Here is a 15,231-nt window from a genome sequence, read left to right on the forward strand (position 1 = left end):
GCCAGGCTGTTGTCCCCACAGGCCTCAAAGCCACCACTTTCATCCCAGTTCCTAAGAATTTGTCTCCCTCCAGCTACAATGACTACTACCCTGTGAACTTACTCCTATTATCATGTGCTCCGAGCGGCTAGTCATGCAGCACATCAAATCCACAATGCTCCCCTTCCAATTCCTATATTGGCCCCTCACTGTGTAATTGTCTGCTCAACCTCCTCACAGGGAGACCACAGGAAGTTAGGGTCGGCAGCGACGCCTCCAGCCCCATTATATTGGACGCAGGGGGGCCCCCAGGGTTGCATGCTTAGCTCTCTACACTTCACTCTGCTTACCCGAAACTGTACTTCAAAATCCATCCTCTTCATACAGTTTGCAAACAACACCACCATAGTGGGTGCCATCAACAATAGTGACGAGACAATCTACAGGAGTGAAGTGAGCAGGCTGTACCAGTGGTCTACAACAATCTCCACCTGAATCTGGAGAAGATTAAGATTGTTGCTGACTTCAGGAGAGCGAACATGGAGCTTGCCCCACCTACAATCAACTGTGCCCAAGTGTATAGAGTGAGCAGTAACAGGTTTCTCGGTGTGCATATCCGAGAGGACATCCCTGGTCAAAAAAAGGCACATCCGCCTGTACTTTCTCAGCAGACTTAGGAAAGCATGTGCCTTGACCCCCATCATGCTCCAGAGGCCCCATCAAGAGCATACTGACCAGCTGCATCACAGTGTGGTCTGGTATGGCGCCATCACCGTGTCTTGCCGAAAGACTAAAGCGCATTGTGAGAATACCAAAGCATTTCATTGGTTTCTCCCTCATGCCCCTCTTACCACTGCCATCTAAACAGCTAAGCCACTAGGATTCCAAGTGACCCCACCCCATCTCCCAGCCTCTTCAACTTACTGCCGTCTGGGGGAAAAAACTGCGGCGTCCCTGAGCCAGTACCAACAGGCTCAGGGACAGCTTCTTTCATCAGGCTGTCAGGACTCAAACTCAAAGAATCCACTACTGCGCTATTTAGATTCCTGCTTACTTTTCACATTTTTTAAACCTTATATAGCTTTATATGCTTGCTTGTTTTTTTCACTTATTTTTTCTGTGCTGTATGTTTTGCATATAGCATAGTTGACAATACCGATGCAAAGGCCAACATACTTTGAGTTCAACCACATGCCATCCCAGTCACCTTCTGCTAAATGCTAACAGTGAAGGGGTGAACTGAAGGTGAACATTGTGTGTATTTTTTACCCACCCTTTATTGATGGCAGAGTAATCACTGGGTTTAAGAATAAATCTACTTACTCCCTACATTGCCCGAAGTAATGGATTTATGAGTGAATTATAGAGCCATAGTCATCCAGAGGCTCCTGTCGGACTGGCTTCTTCCTTCATTTCTCCTCCCAATGACTTCCTATTTGTGTCTGTGGTCTTCTTGTTTACGGGCTTTCTGTCTTTTCTTTGTGGTGTAAAAAAGGTTTCTCCAGTTGCCAATTGCTTTCTCCATTGGTCCCGTTTCACTCATTTTGGAGTCTCCCTGCCTCCATTACTTACCTACTCTTACATTTTATTTCTCCTACCTCTCAGTGGCTTTCAAGGGGTTTTGATTTTTTTTTTCCCGTGAGTATTTTGAGCATTTAGTGGTGAGGAGTGAGAACTGGAATATACCAAAGAGAGGATTATCCCTGGAATTGCTACGACTTAAGGATATGGAAGTTAATTCACTGAAATAATTGTGCAGAGTCCGACACACACAATTTAGAGGAAGGGCTTCTTTGACAAGCTGCCAAGCTGCAAAATTTGGATTAAATGAAAACAAGTTGCTGGATGCATTTTACCTGCCTAGGTCCTTCATTTTATCAATCCTTCATTGTTTGGTGAGTTGTGCCATATTTTTCACACTATAAGGCGCACTGGACTATAAAGCGCACTCCCAAAAAATAGTCGTTTGTTATATATTTTTCATACATAAGGCGCATCAGATTGGTATAAAACTACAGTTAGCGCTACCGTTTAACCTAGCTATTTAAACACGGCATATAATAATGATATAAGTCTGGCTGATGAGATCGCAAAATACATTATTTTGCAATGGGAATCCAACATGGACCGCAGCGGTGAGGGCACTGACACTTTGCCACTAGACCACCAATGGTACAGATAACATACAAAAAGGCATTAGCGCTTATATCACACTACAGAAACATTGTTTGGCATAATGAGAAAGCTCTTGCAATTTAGTGTTTCTAGCACCCTGAATAAAAGTAGTGTGATAAGGCATTAGAACCAATGCATTTTCTTGTCATCTGCACCTTTCGTGTTAGTCTGCACCTTTACCCCTATGACCCGGGTTCAGTTCCCGTTTCATACATTGTTTAGTGATTTGGGCCAGCGATGATTATTTATTGATCAATCAGAAATATGCTGGAAAAACCTTGCGTAGTAACACACCTATAACCCAGGGTTCGTTCAGGTGTCAAGGATTGAAAAGTGCTTACATTTTGGTTGAAGTGCTTGTAAATGCTTAAAATGTTTGCAATGATTCTCAAGTCCACTTGAAAATGATGCTTACACTGCCCTTTAGTGGCTTTGCTTTGCCATACTATTTTTTTCCCCTTATAATTACCGGATTTTCACAACTATAAGGTGCACCGGGTTATAAGGTGCACCCCCCCAAAAAAAAGTTTTTCTGTACTACATTTTCTACACATAAGGCGCACCGGACTATAAGGCGCTACAGTGGGAACGTCAACAAAACAGTCAGATAGTTCAGTCAAACTTATTTAACCCCTTAACATTCTGACAGGTTGCAATGAAGCAAATATGTGTCTGTACAAATGCATCATTCCACATATCATTAGGAAGGTTCAACTCTTGGGATTTAAGAAATGCCAACCATTTCTTTATTTCTATTTTCTTTTTAGCTGACAACTGTGTGGACAGCAAAGTAAGAATTTCATTGTGCAGGGATACGTGGTTCTTTACTGTGCATATGACAACAAACACTTTGAATTGAATTGAATTTAAAATAGGCTCATCCCAGAAACCTCAAGATCAGTCTGAAACAAGATACTGGGAAAATATAAAGCCTGGTAGCTCACCAAAGTCGTCTTGCAGCCATCACATTCAATGATAATACGCAACCATGGTCCTCTTACACCCGTGAGTGTAGTAAATCCAACAGTGTAAAATATTTACACACTCCAAAAGACGTAATAATGCCAACAAATAAAAGAAAAAAATCCCTGGTCAGCTTTTGAAAAAAAATCAAAGGCTTTTAGGTGCGCCTTATAGTCGTGAAAATACGGTATTTAAAAATTATATTTCTTGATGAATGCACATGCAAGATGAAATATTGCATATGTGAATTACAGCTATAATTCTAGCTTTGCAAAATGCATAATTAACACCGGATTCTTTTAATTTAATGTTACAAGAGAAATTCGAAAATTGGCTTTGAAAGTCCTTAAAATGCGTGAATCTGGCCATGAAAAAGGAGTATGAACCCTGATAATTACTGTGTGCATTTCCCATCTCTTCTGAGGTATATATGGCACACTTTCAAATTTCTAGCTAAATTAGGGGTTTTTGTAACTACACATTGGCCCCGTTTCCTGAAATAGCTCGCCATTGACTATTTCTGACTCCCTTCAAAAGCATAGTTTTTTATCAGAAAAGGGCGTTCTATATTTTAATAATGTGTTGTTTTGTTTTGTTTTCAAAACACAGTGTGTTAGTCTCCTGTCAAAATGGATTACTCGAACCAATCAAGAAATTTCGGTCAATTTAGGAAGACTTATTTGTAATTTTCTTTCTTTTTTTCAACTTTTGTTCATTCCCTGCATTTTAACCTACTACATATCCCATTTTCTCCACAGAGTCAGTGGAAGCAGTGTCCCTCCCTCTCGATAACTACAAAGACTTCATCCTCAGCCTGGACATCAAGTTCACCTCCAACGGCAGCTTGTCCGTAATCCTGGACACTACGGAAAAAGGCTCACCCTTCACCATCCGATATGTCACCAATACGCACCTCATCGCCTTTAAAGATCGTGAAATCACCTACGGCATCGGGCCACGAACTACGTGGAGCACCCTAACACGCGACCTCGTCACGGACCTGAGGAAAGGCGTTGGCTTGTCTAACACCAAGGCTGTCAAGGCTACTAAGGTGCGTATGCTTCTGGCACTCCACAGTGTTGTGAGCAATCTGTTACACACAATAATTTTTAAGAATGTTTTTTTTTTGCAAATAAGCGTATTGTTGCTGTCATGTGGGGAAAATAAAACGAATTGAGTTTTTTTTTATCTAAATTAGAGGTTTGCAAATGCCGCATTGGTTTGAAAAGATTTGCATAAGGGCCGGAAGGGAAAAAACAGCTCTATGCATTTTTTTTTTACATTCTAATAGAATGTCTTAAATCAGATGTCACTGTAATTCATAAGGAAACTAGATAACATGAGCCAATTCATTTTTTCTCGGTTAACATCTCATTTACCTGCACAAGTTGGGGTCCATTGTGTATTCCTTTATGAAGAGACTAAAGGTAAGATCTTGGGCCCAAACCCGGACCGAACTTGGACTACAAATATGAAAAACTAAAATTCTTGTGCCATTAGAGCAGGGGTGTCAAAGTCATTTGAACTCGGGGGCCACACCATAGAACAAACATTCTGTCGGGGGCCGGACTAGTAGATTAGAGAGAAAGAAAAAGAGAGATAAAGAAATAAGAGAAAGAGGGAGGGAAAGGGGGAGAGGGCAGGACAAAGAAAGAAAAAGAGAGGGAGAGAGCGTGAGAAACAAAAGATAAAAAGTCGTGAGAGAGGGGGAAAGAAATCCAAAGAGAAATAGAAAGACAGAAGGAGAGAAAAGAAAGCGCAAAGGGTAGGGAGAAAGAGAAGAGAGAAAAGGAAAAAAAGGAAGTAAGAGCAAAAGAGGTTAAAAGACACAGAGAGAAGGAGACGGAGGGCAACAAAGCATGAGAAAAAGAGAGACACAGAGAGTGACAGAGACAGAGTGGGAGAAAAGGTGTGGGAGAGAGAGAGAGAGAAAGAAATTCAAAGAGAAATAGAAAGACAGAAGGAAAGAAAAAACAAAGCGCGAAGGGTATGAAGAGAGAAAGAGAAAAGAGAGAAAAGGAAAAAAGGAAGTAAGCGCAAAAGAGGTTAAGAGAGAAATAAATAAATAAATACAAGTACAGTGTCTTTGTGAGAGGCACCTGGCTTTGGCAACATCAAGTGGACATATTTCAACCTGCAGCTTGTTTTTCTCTTGCGCTTCTCCGAGTGTTGTCTCGCGGGCCGGATTCAATCCCTTAGCGGGCGTGATCTGGCCCGCGGGCCGCCTCTTTGACACCTGTGCATTAGAGCATCACCCATGTATTTTTGGGTGGCATTTCCCTTTTTGGCAGGGTCATTCACTTCTGGAATGACCTACATGATTGCTCGTAAAAGATTGTGATCTGGCCAATGTTGTATAGCCCGAGAGGGTAAAATGTATTTCTGGGAAAACTGCAGAGTCAGCAAAATAAAAAAAAAATGCACAGTGTCTGAAACTCATGACAAAAAGTTACCGTATACCAGGGCAGACAACTCTGAAAAGTTGCCTGCCCAGCCATAAAGTTGCCAGCCCCATTTTTCACAACTTGAAACACAATAAGACGACTTATCGCAAAAAAAAAAAAAAAACCATTGTTGCAAAGTATTAAGGATTGATAGTCAGCATTTAAAACAGAGCAACACATTAAAATTAAGTTCGTTATAAATCTACTTATAACATTCATTGCATGGATATGACATCGCTGTTTTCCATCTGCAATCAGTGTGAACCTGTACTTACTCATCTTCATTCATGCAATGTTTTCGTTGCGTCGTCTGAACTCCTCTTTCCATGATGCTTTTGATTTATGTTTACGTTTTGTAGCGTCATCAATTTTGTTAGCTTCCTTTTATTTCTTTCTTCTGGGGCTGAGGTATTAGCTTGATTCCTCAACACTTTTCCATTTTTCTTGTGTTCTCTGTGCGTTTACTTTGGAAAATGATATGCAAATGCACGACCTTATAATGCTCGGGAAAGTCCGGAAGCACGAAGTTATTCTATGCAGGCTCCTGATTGGCTGACGAATATGCATACTGCCAAATGAAGATTTCAAAATGGGAAATGTCAAAGTCAATCATTATTATGACTATTTCGTGGCCATATTTGCACAGATAAAATACATGTATATGGTTTAATTCGACATTATGGTGGGGGCAAAAAACTCACGCGACCTCTTGTTGAGTTTCCGGAAAGAGAGAGCGAGCCAGGAAGTTTATTCGTGACGTCAGAGGAACCAGTACAGAGCCAGAACGACTTCAAAATAAAATACAAGCTTGATAAAAGTACAAAAGATATTACACTCATTGTTAAGACGTTACTTTATGTGTGTTTGTATGAGAAACATTGTTTTTATAATTAGTAATATAAAAACAAGTTGATTACCTTGAGACATAAAATCAAGAGATTTACATTAAAAACCTGACATTTCCCCCCTGTTGTTAATCTCGAAGAATTTTAAAAAAATAGATTGGTAATCACACGGAGAAGTAAAAAAACCTTCAACAAAAGAAAAACTTTCTCGCCTCCAAGGAATGTCTCTTGCTGGGAAAAACAGGATAAAACAAACACAGACAAAAGCATAAAAAAGTTGGCCAACTAAAACGAACAAAAACAAAAAGGTGAAAAAGTTTAAAAGTGAAAAAATCTCCAGTTAAGCAATCGCTAACTCCAAGGTTATTAATGGAAACCGCGAGAATTAAGATAAACAGAATGAAAAGATCCCCAAAATCATTTTCGAAACTGTAGCATCACTAGTTAGGCAAGAGGTTAGAATGCATGGTGCCAATTTATCAAAAAATTGTATGCATAAACAAACCTCTAAAACCCTTAGGAAAAATATTGTTTTATTTTATAGCAATATGACAACCAGCATCGTTAAGATGTGTGGATGTCTCACTATAGGAATAAAACCCAAAATCAAAAACATTATATCCTGTCACCCTGATGGGTTCTTCATCAAGTTTGTGACCTAATGTTGAAACGCATCAGAAAAACCTTGATATTTCTTATCATACGTTCATTCTATGATCTGATTCATGTGAAAAAACGTCATTCTCTTATGTTAGCTCAATTGTCAAGTTCTTTGACCTAGCAAGTATTTGTTAGAGAATAAACAAAAATTTCAAAGAATTAATCAATTAATCAGTGTTAGTTTCGATTAACCCAGTAACTATGTTTATAGTTGTGGAATATCTGGTTATTATCAGTGAAATTGTGTGATGTGTGGTTGCTGATACCAATGTATCAAAGCAGTCCGCAAAATCCTAAGTTTTCAACAAAACCATCTTATTTTGGTACTTTTACGACCACCATCTCTCTAGATATTGAAGAGTCCGATACCTATTCTTTTGGAAGAATAGATTAGGTCACTATTGGAAGCTTTGATGCCGTTCTTCATGAGCATGGCCACCGTTAGGATCCCCACGCCTCCTGGCGTGATGACATGTTGCTTGTGGATGATAATGGCCTCGGACGTGTGTAGACATAGCTGATGGCGAAGGTGCTGGCACACTCCCCAGAGTCCTGACCTCTGGCCTTGGGAAGAAGTTAAGTTTGACGCTCCCTGGGCTGACAGAACTCCATCATCTGATCAGCAAGGGTCACCTTCTCCTGTATGGATGAGAAGCATAAATCAATACCATAGAACTGAATATTCAGGGAAAGCTATAGATGGAAAAAAGACTAGACTTAAAAAAATTTTTTGTAGTAGTTTATTCTATGCCTTTCTTCCCCCCTATTGAGACTTTATGGCTCAAAACAAATTAAAAAAAACAACAAATTCATTTATAGATTTGTATATTTTCTTAAGTTGTCTTTATATTTATTATAAGTGAAAATCAAAATCCCCACTATAAGTTTCCCTATCCATTTTGAGCATTTTATCCCAGAATTCCAACTCGAAGATAAACAATTGATTTTTTAAATTGTCAGTTCTAAATTTCAAATTTTGCTTTTTCACTAAATCTAGTCACTGAATCAGTTTAACCATTATCCTTGTCAGAATCATTTACCCTGATTTGAGTGATTGAGTGTTTTCTTTTTTGTGGATTGATCATATTCGGAAAAAATTTGTATGCACTTTTTATTTGCATTTTCTTTTGATTTTCAATGTTTTATCTTGCTGCTGGCCATTCCCCTCGAGGTAGATGACCAAGATAGATTGTTAAATTGTCAATTTAACCCAAGAAAAGACGTTTTTATTGTTATGATTCACTCTTTGTTTTGCCTTTTGTAAAAATCATAACCTATATATTATCTTTTCAGTAAGTAAATTTGTTCAAAATAACAGTATTTTGCAAAGAAAGCAGGTAATTCACGCTCAAAGTGAATGATTTTGCCAAAAATGAAAAATACCATCCAAAAATGTTCTCAATGTGGGCGATAATCTAATGGTAAACGGTTATTTTAATTGATTTTTGTTAATCAATTTGATAAACATTGTAAATTATGTTATATTACATTTCTTCTGTGTAAAATTTTTCTATTCGTCCAAATTTCGTAATTTGAATCTCAAAAAACAGTTATATGGAGAGCTTATTCAGAAGACAATTTTTCATCAATTGCGGAAAAAACTAGGTTTTAACTTATATTTTACGGAATGTCTCAACTTCCCCCCTGAGTTAAAACCTAAGTTCACAATCTATGAATAGGAGTGAAATCAGACACATTTATAAATTTGCAAGATGAATTTATCAATCTTCCTCAAATACATTTACACTTTGTATTAACAAGACTCTATATAACTTCAAGCAGACGTATTCTTGAATGTTGTTGTCTTTCAGTCTTTTGATTTGCTTATTCCACATTTCATTCACCATTTGAATGTTGCTTTTGGCCCATCAAAAATAGTTTTTCAAAAATGTGTCCATGTCAAACACAAAATGACTTTATTGACTTTTTTGTCAATTTCACTGGTAACGACTGCAGGAATCTCCTGTTAGCTGTCTGAAAAGCAGCTGGGATGTGCCCCATCACTCCCTTGATGTCGTTGTTGATGAGCGTAGCTGGGATGTGCTCCATCTCACTCCCTTGGCCTCGCTGTTGATAAGCGGCGCAGATAATGGATGACTGATGTCTTTGGCTCTTTCAGCAAATTATTTTTGTCCATGATTTCTTTTTGACAGGGTGGTATGTCCTTTGAAGAGTAAATGGACTTTCAAAAAGAAAGGAAAGAGTCTTTTTGTGGAATTCACTGGCACTTAAGAGTCTCGTTAATTCCATTGTGCTTATGTAGTGGGATTTTTTTAGTAAATTGGCCGGATTATTCCATGTCTTAAATTTTTCTCTAAATTTAAGTACTAGTAGACATTATCTTTGTTTAATCAATTTCTATCCATTTATTTCCCATGCAATTATTTTTAAATTAGCATGATATGTCTCGAAATCAACTAGTCCTTTACTTTTATTTCCTATGACCCTTTTCAAGATTGATCAGTTTCTCATTGTCTTCTAAAAATGCTCTTCCATAGAAACCGTTTCCTTTTAACTTAACCAAACCATAAGTCAGTATTTGTTATACATTTGTTTATCACTTGTCAATCGTAACACTCATTCTAAAAAAATTCAGTGTGTAATCAATTGTCCTCCCAATTTCCTTTGGGCTAAATTTGTCAAAATTCCAAACCCTCACACTAAACATCAAAAATCTCAAAAGATCAACAAAAATTTCTCAAAAAATGCCAAATCGAACTTAATGTCATAACTTCTCTAATTGTATTTTCTTCTCTCTGTAACCATAATCAATCTTTTGTTATTGATTCAATATAGAGCCATACATACATGTCACTTATGAATTATCTTTTATTCTGCGCAACAATCTTTGTTTCTACGCACTAGTCTTCGTTCTAAGCATCCTTTCGAGATCCCTTGTGATTAAAGCTAAACAAATTAACGATCTGGTCCGACTTAATACTTGTTTCTTTTTTTTCCTGTTTAAAAGAAAAAAATAGATTCAGTGACTGAAATAGCTTCAGCTACGTTATGATTTCTAGTCTCCAATTCTTTTTTGTGTTAATTTGTCGTCATTTTCAAACTTCTTTCAAAATTTTGATTATTTGAAATGGTTCAAATGACCTATTGAGAGTAATCTATTATTGAATACGAGAACAACTAGGGAAATAACCTTTACATATTACGCCTCTTTTGAATTTGTCCATTTACGAACAAGAAGATGAACACTAAAATTATGGACGGTTTTCCAGTCATCTTCATTGCTTTTTTCGTCCCTGCTTTATCAGGAGCAAAACTACATGTCTTAGTTATTACCCTTTTGCTATTCGCATATTCAACAAGAAATGATTAGTTCGGTTTCCCTTTAAGTTGTCATTATCATTTAGTTACTCTTTAACAAAGATTTAACACATTACAAGCCTAATCGTTATTTTGAGTTTTATTTTCCTGCACGCCGATCTTAGCTAACGAGATCTCGTCGCTTCGAGATTACGTCATTGTTGTTGGTAATTCTTGTCGAGCGAAGGTCAGTCTTTTTATTAGACAAACTGCTTTTTTCCTCGTTCAATTCATCAAAGAGAGCTTGCTTTTACGGCTCATTTGCTTTGATGATATCACGAATTATGTTGTACTAAGATGTTAAAGAGAGAAGTACAGAAAGTAGAAAAGTGGAAAAAAGACAAGCCTGTTATTTGCAATTACCATCAACAAATGCAGAAAATAAATTAATAATTTGATGATCAAAACTGACAGGGAATTTAAAATCCCTATCATATTATCATTATTGATAGTTCAGTATTAAAATTGTTTCATATATATATTATATATGTGTGTGCAGCACGGTGGCGCATTGGCCAGCACGTGTGCGGCATTACTAAGGACCTGGGAACAGGTGTGTGTGTTCCAAGCCAGCCACTGGGCTCCTGTGCGGAGCTTGCATGCTCATTGTTTCCGTTAGTTTCCTCCGGCTATCCGGATCACTTACCTCTTTCAAAAACATGCATTTCAGGTGGACTGGCTGGTCCAAATTGTCCCTACGTGTGAATGAGCTAGTGAATTGTCTATCTTTGTGTGCCCTGCAATTGGCTTGCAACCAGTTCAGGGTGTCCTCCAATCGCTGCTCGATGATCGCTGTGATGGACTCCAGCATTCATGCACCCCATTGAAGACAAGCAGTATAGCTGATAAGATGAGATCTATACCAGCTCAGTAGCCTAGATGGTAAGGCGCCCGCTTTGAGACTGGGAGGTCGGTGGTTCGCGCCCCGGCCGAGTCATTCCTAAGACTTAAAAAGTGGTCGGCGGCGCCCTCTGTTGGCTGCGGCTGCATCGGCTCGCTACAACGGGTCAGGTGCAATCGACATTTCGTTCTGTGTACATTGTTACACAGAATGACAATACAAGGAAATTATTATTATTATTATTATTATTATTACTTATCATAGTTATGGTTCATACCGGCCGAATATGAACTCAAAACTTTTCTGCATCTCACCTGTAACGCCCTTATTGTTGATATATTCCTTTAATATCATAAAAATTGGGTTTTCACTTACCATTGTTCAGCACATATAATATCTTCATCATGTTATTAGTGCTACCTTTCGCTGATCCTATTTTCTCCTCATCGGGTTGTTGAGTCCAAATGACACAAGAACCAAAATTCTAGAACTCAAAACATCGTTAGTGCAACACTTTTGCTGTAAAATCAAACTTTACTTCAGTTCCTTTGTAGTGTTTTCACGGTAGTTCCCTAACAATATTTCTGTAACCCATTTTGTAACTATGTCAGTAAATGTATATTCTATTCTATCATAAATGGTTTGCATTTATATAGTGTTTTTCAAAACCATGAGTAACTCCAAAAACCTCACATAATGTGTTGTTTTTCACTTTTCTTCGCAAGTTTTCCATACCCAAATTCCAGCAAATTGTTTTATTTAAGTATCTTTTCCCTTTTAACACTCTTTTTTAGCTTACCAGTTTAAATGTAAAAATGACGTGTATTGATCTACGAGTCATTTTAACATTTTTATTCCACTCAATGAATTTTCTGTCCATATTCATTGAAAATAAAGTATTCATTCACTCTTTTTTGGTAATTTTGTATAAAAATCCTTTTACCTCAAAATCCATTCCAATTTGCTCAATTTGATACTTCCCCTGTCTTTACAGTCCTTAATTTTCTAATTTTGAACTGAAAACCGGAATATTCTATCATTATTTTTATTATTGTATCTTTAGTAAGTGTTATTCTGGCATTAACTTCATTTAACGCATCTAAAATAACTCAAACATAAGTTTTCTGAACTTACCACTCCTAAATTTATCGTTTTCCAATTGAAAAAAACTAAAAAAAATTTGGACCGAAAAAAATATTTATTGGAACCCCTTAGGCCCGCAGGCGTTATGTTGTACACCCTTAGCGTCAAACGCCGATTTCCCAAAAAACGAACGTTTTCGATTCCTAACGCGATGTGCTCTCGGTTCCACCCAAAAACAACATTTTCAAACGGTCTTACTGTTAAAAACAAAACGTTTCTGTCGTTGCAATGTGCACTTAAATTCGCTTCCTTTTTTTCCTCTTTTTTTTTTTTAAAAAAATGCACGCGCTCTCTCGTTTGCGGCAATTTTCCCTCGTATTTTTCTATTTTTTTCTTTTCAGTTACGTGGGCCGATTAAAGCCAGCGCAAGACAAACATAAGACAAGAAAAATAAGAATACAGGAAAGTATACAAACATTTAAAACATTGAACAAACATAAAACATTTGACAAGACAAAGGCCCACCAAAATTGGCTTTGTTTAGATAGTTTTAGACGGTGCACCGTGAAGCCATGTAGTCTACTTAGGGTATTTTGTTATCTTTTCATTTTAAAACGATTTCAAATCGGGGACTCTACCAACTGTAGAGATTTAATATATTCACAATAGCGAACCACTTTAAGCCCTCTTCCTCTCTATGATATACGTGGCAAATTCCAATATCATAAGACTGCCGTCTAACTTTCCGTTAACAGCAACTGAAACGAGGCCATTCCTCTAGTTTCAGGGCTACCGACACTGTTAGCGATGAGGCGAATCCTCGAATCCAGTAATCGGCTCGTCAATTTATGAATCACACATACACACATATAAATATATGTATCATATATATATATGGACATACACAATCATATTTGACTCGGTGAGGCACAACCCTCGAACCAATTTAATAATTCGCTAATGAATCCCCAATTATCAACTTCTTCTTTCATTTTATGGCTTTTCTTAAAATTATTCCAAATTTGTATTTAAATACACGCATTTTACCCCTGCAAGTACACCACTCCGGTTCGTTGAAGCCCGTTCCTACTCGATTCCAAAGGACTTTGGATGCTAACCTCGGTATGCTAACCGTCTGGTCCTTTGTGTTGTTACATCCCCAATCCATCCGAATCGAATAAAAAACGCGGAACAACCGGGTAATCGGCACCATTTGTCAAAGTCAATCATTATTATGACTATTTCGTGGCCATATTTGCACAGATAAAATACATGTATATGGTTTAATTCGACATTATGGTGGGGGCAAAAAACTCACGCGACCTCTTGTTGAGTTTCCGGAAAGAGAGAGCGAGCCAGGAAGTTTATTCGTGACGTCAGAGGAACCAGTACAGAGCCAGAACGACTTCAAAATAAAATACAAGCTTGATAAAAGTACAAAAGATATTACACTCATTGTTAAGACGTTACTTTATGTGTGTTTGTATGAGAAACATTGTTTTTATAATTAGTAATATAAAAACAAGTTGATTACCTTGAGACATAAAATCAAGAGATTTACATTAAAAACCTGACAGGAAAAAAGCAAAACGTTTGATTTGGAAAAAAAAAAATCTTTCTGGGTTTTTTTTCCCACTTGAAAAATTGTCGGCCAGCCGGGCGGAAACGTTCTGTAAATTGTATGCCTGACGTAAAAGATGGAGGCCCCGGGCGCAGACGTTATTTCAGACAGTATTTTTCTTTCCTTTTTTTTTTTTTTTTTTTTTTTGCATTTTCACATCTAGTGTAACCTACCTGACTGCCCGTAAAAGAGGGTGTTAAGATTCAATGTTTTTCCAGCCTGGAAAAGTGGAATGCTTTTCTGGGAAAAGTGCAGTCAGCGACACCGAAAGTGCTGAATCTATTATTTAGCATTTTTTCACATCTGGGGTAAACCTGTAACTGCCTGTGAAAGATGTTTAATATCTATTATCTAAACTCATTCCCCCTTTTCTTGGGTGGACGACACGCAAACAAATGATGAGTCAACAAAACCAAAAGTGCTGAGTCAGCTTTGTGGGAATTTTTCACATCTAGTGTATAGGATGGTGATTATATATGTACTCCTTCCCCCTTTTCTTGGGTGGACAGATACATACGTCATCAAAGCGGCGCTGCCACGAGCGGCTGCCTTTTCCAGCAGCTGCCCTATTGTTTTATTGTCTGCTCCTATCTTCGGTGTTTTTTCTTCCCGTTTTGACAACTACACTATGGATTACTTCTATCCTATGGACATGGGTTTTAACGCACAAGAAATGCGTGTATTCAAGGAATTTCAACTCCTTGCCCTGAAAAATTCTCGTGCCGGCGTGATGAAGGGGCCTATAGTGGAAGAAAAGCCGGAGCTAGCGAAGCGGCTAGCGGCGTTATAAGTCTTCGGTACCATCCGTAATCATGGTAAATGCGAACTCACGACCAAATAAGATCATCGAGTGCTGGTGGAAAACATCGAAGCGCACAGGGAGCGCAGTTGCTGTGTTTTGCGGAAACGTGGCTCACGTTTAGCATTCCGGACGCTAACGTGTAGCCACCCGGAGCTACCCGGAGCAATCCGGCTTCAACGCCGCTAAACAGAGACACGAAAGCCAGGGGAATCGGAGAGGAGGCGGACTTGCTAACATGAGGTGGTGTATCCCTGGATTTTCACAAAGAAAAGTTTTCCATCTGCCGCAGGGATGTCGAATTTTTGGACTGGCGTGACGTCATCCACTTCGCTACAAGCACCCCTAGGGCATCATGTTCATCTGTTAATAAACAACGGGGTAGACTGCTGGAAATGTGAATTTCCCTACGAGGATGAATAAAGTGTCTGTCTATCTATAAAATGATATCTGATCTGTACTTAGATCCCTCGCTTTGAAGATCTTTTCTTCCTCATGCCATG

The 15,231-nt window shown here is 38.3% G+C and overlaps 1 protein-coding gene across 1 annotated transcript in view; it reads left to right on the forward strand.

Moving 5' to 3' along the window:
* The window catches only part of glceb (glucuronic acid epimerase b), a 41,256-nt gene that overhangs the window by 24,791 nt on the left and 1,234 nt on the right, over window positions 1–15,231 (forward strand). The window contains exon 4 of the mRNA XM_088333630.1: window positions 3,876–4,168. Coding sequence (XP_088189756.1) covers window positions 3,876–4,168 — 293 coding nt within the window. The remainder of the gene's footprint in view (window positions 1–3,875; window positions 4,169–15,231) is intronic.

The sequence above is a fragment of the Urocampus carinirostris genome, chromosome 4 (assembly GCF_059441175.1).
Source record: "Urocampus carinirostris isolate Australia breed hairy pipefish chromosome 4, RoL_Ucar_1.0, whole genome shotgun sequence".
Taxonomy (NCBI): Eukaryota; Metazoa; Chordata; class Actinopteri; order Syngnathiformes; family Syngnathidae; genus Urocampus; species Urocampus carinirostris.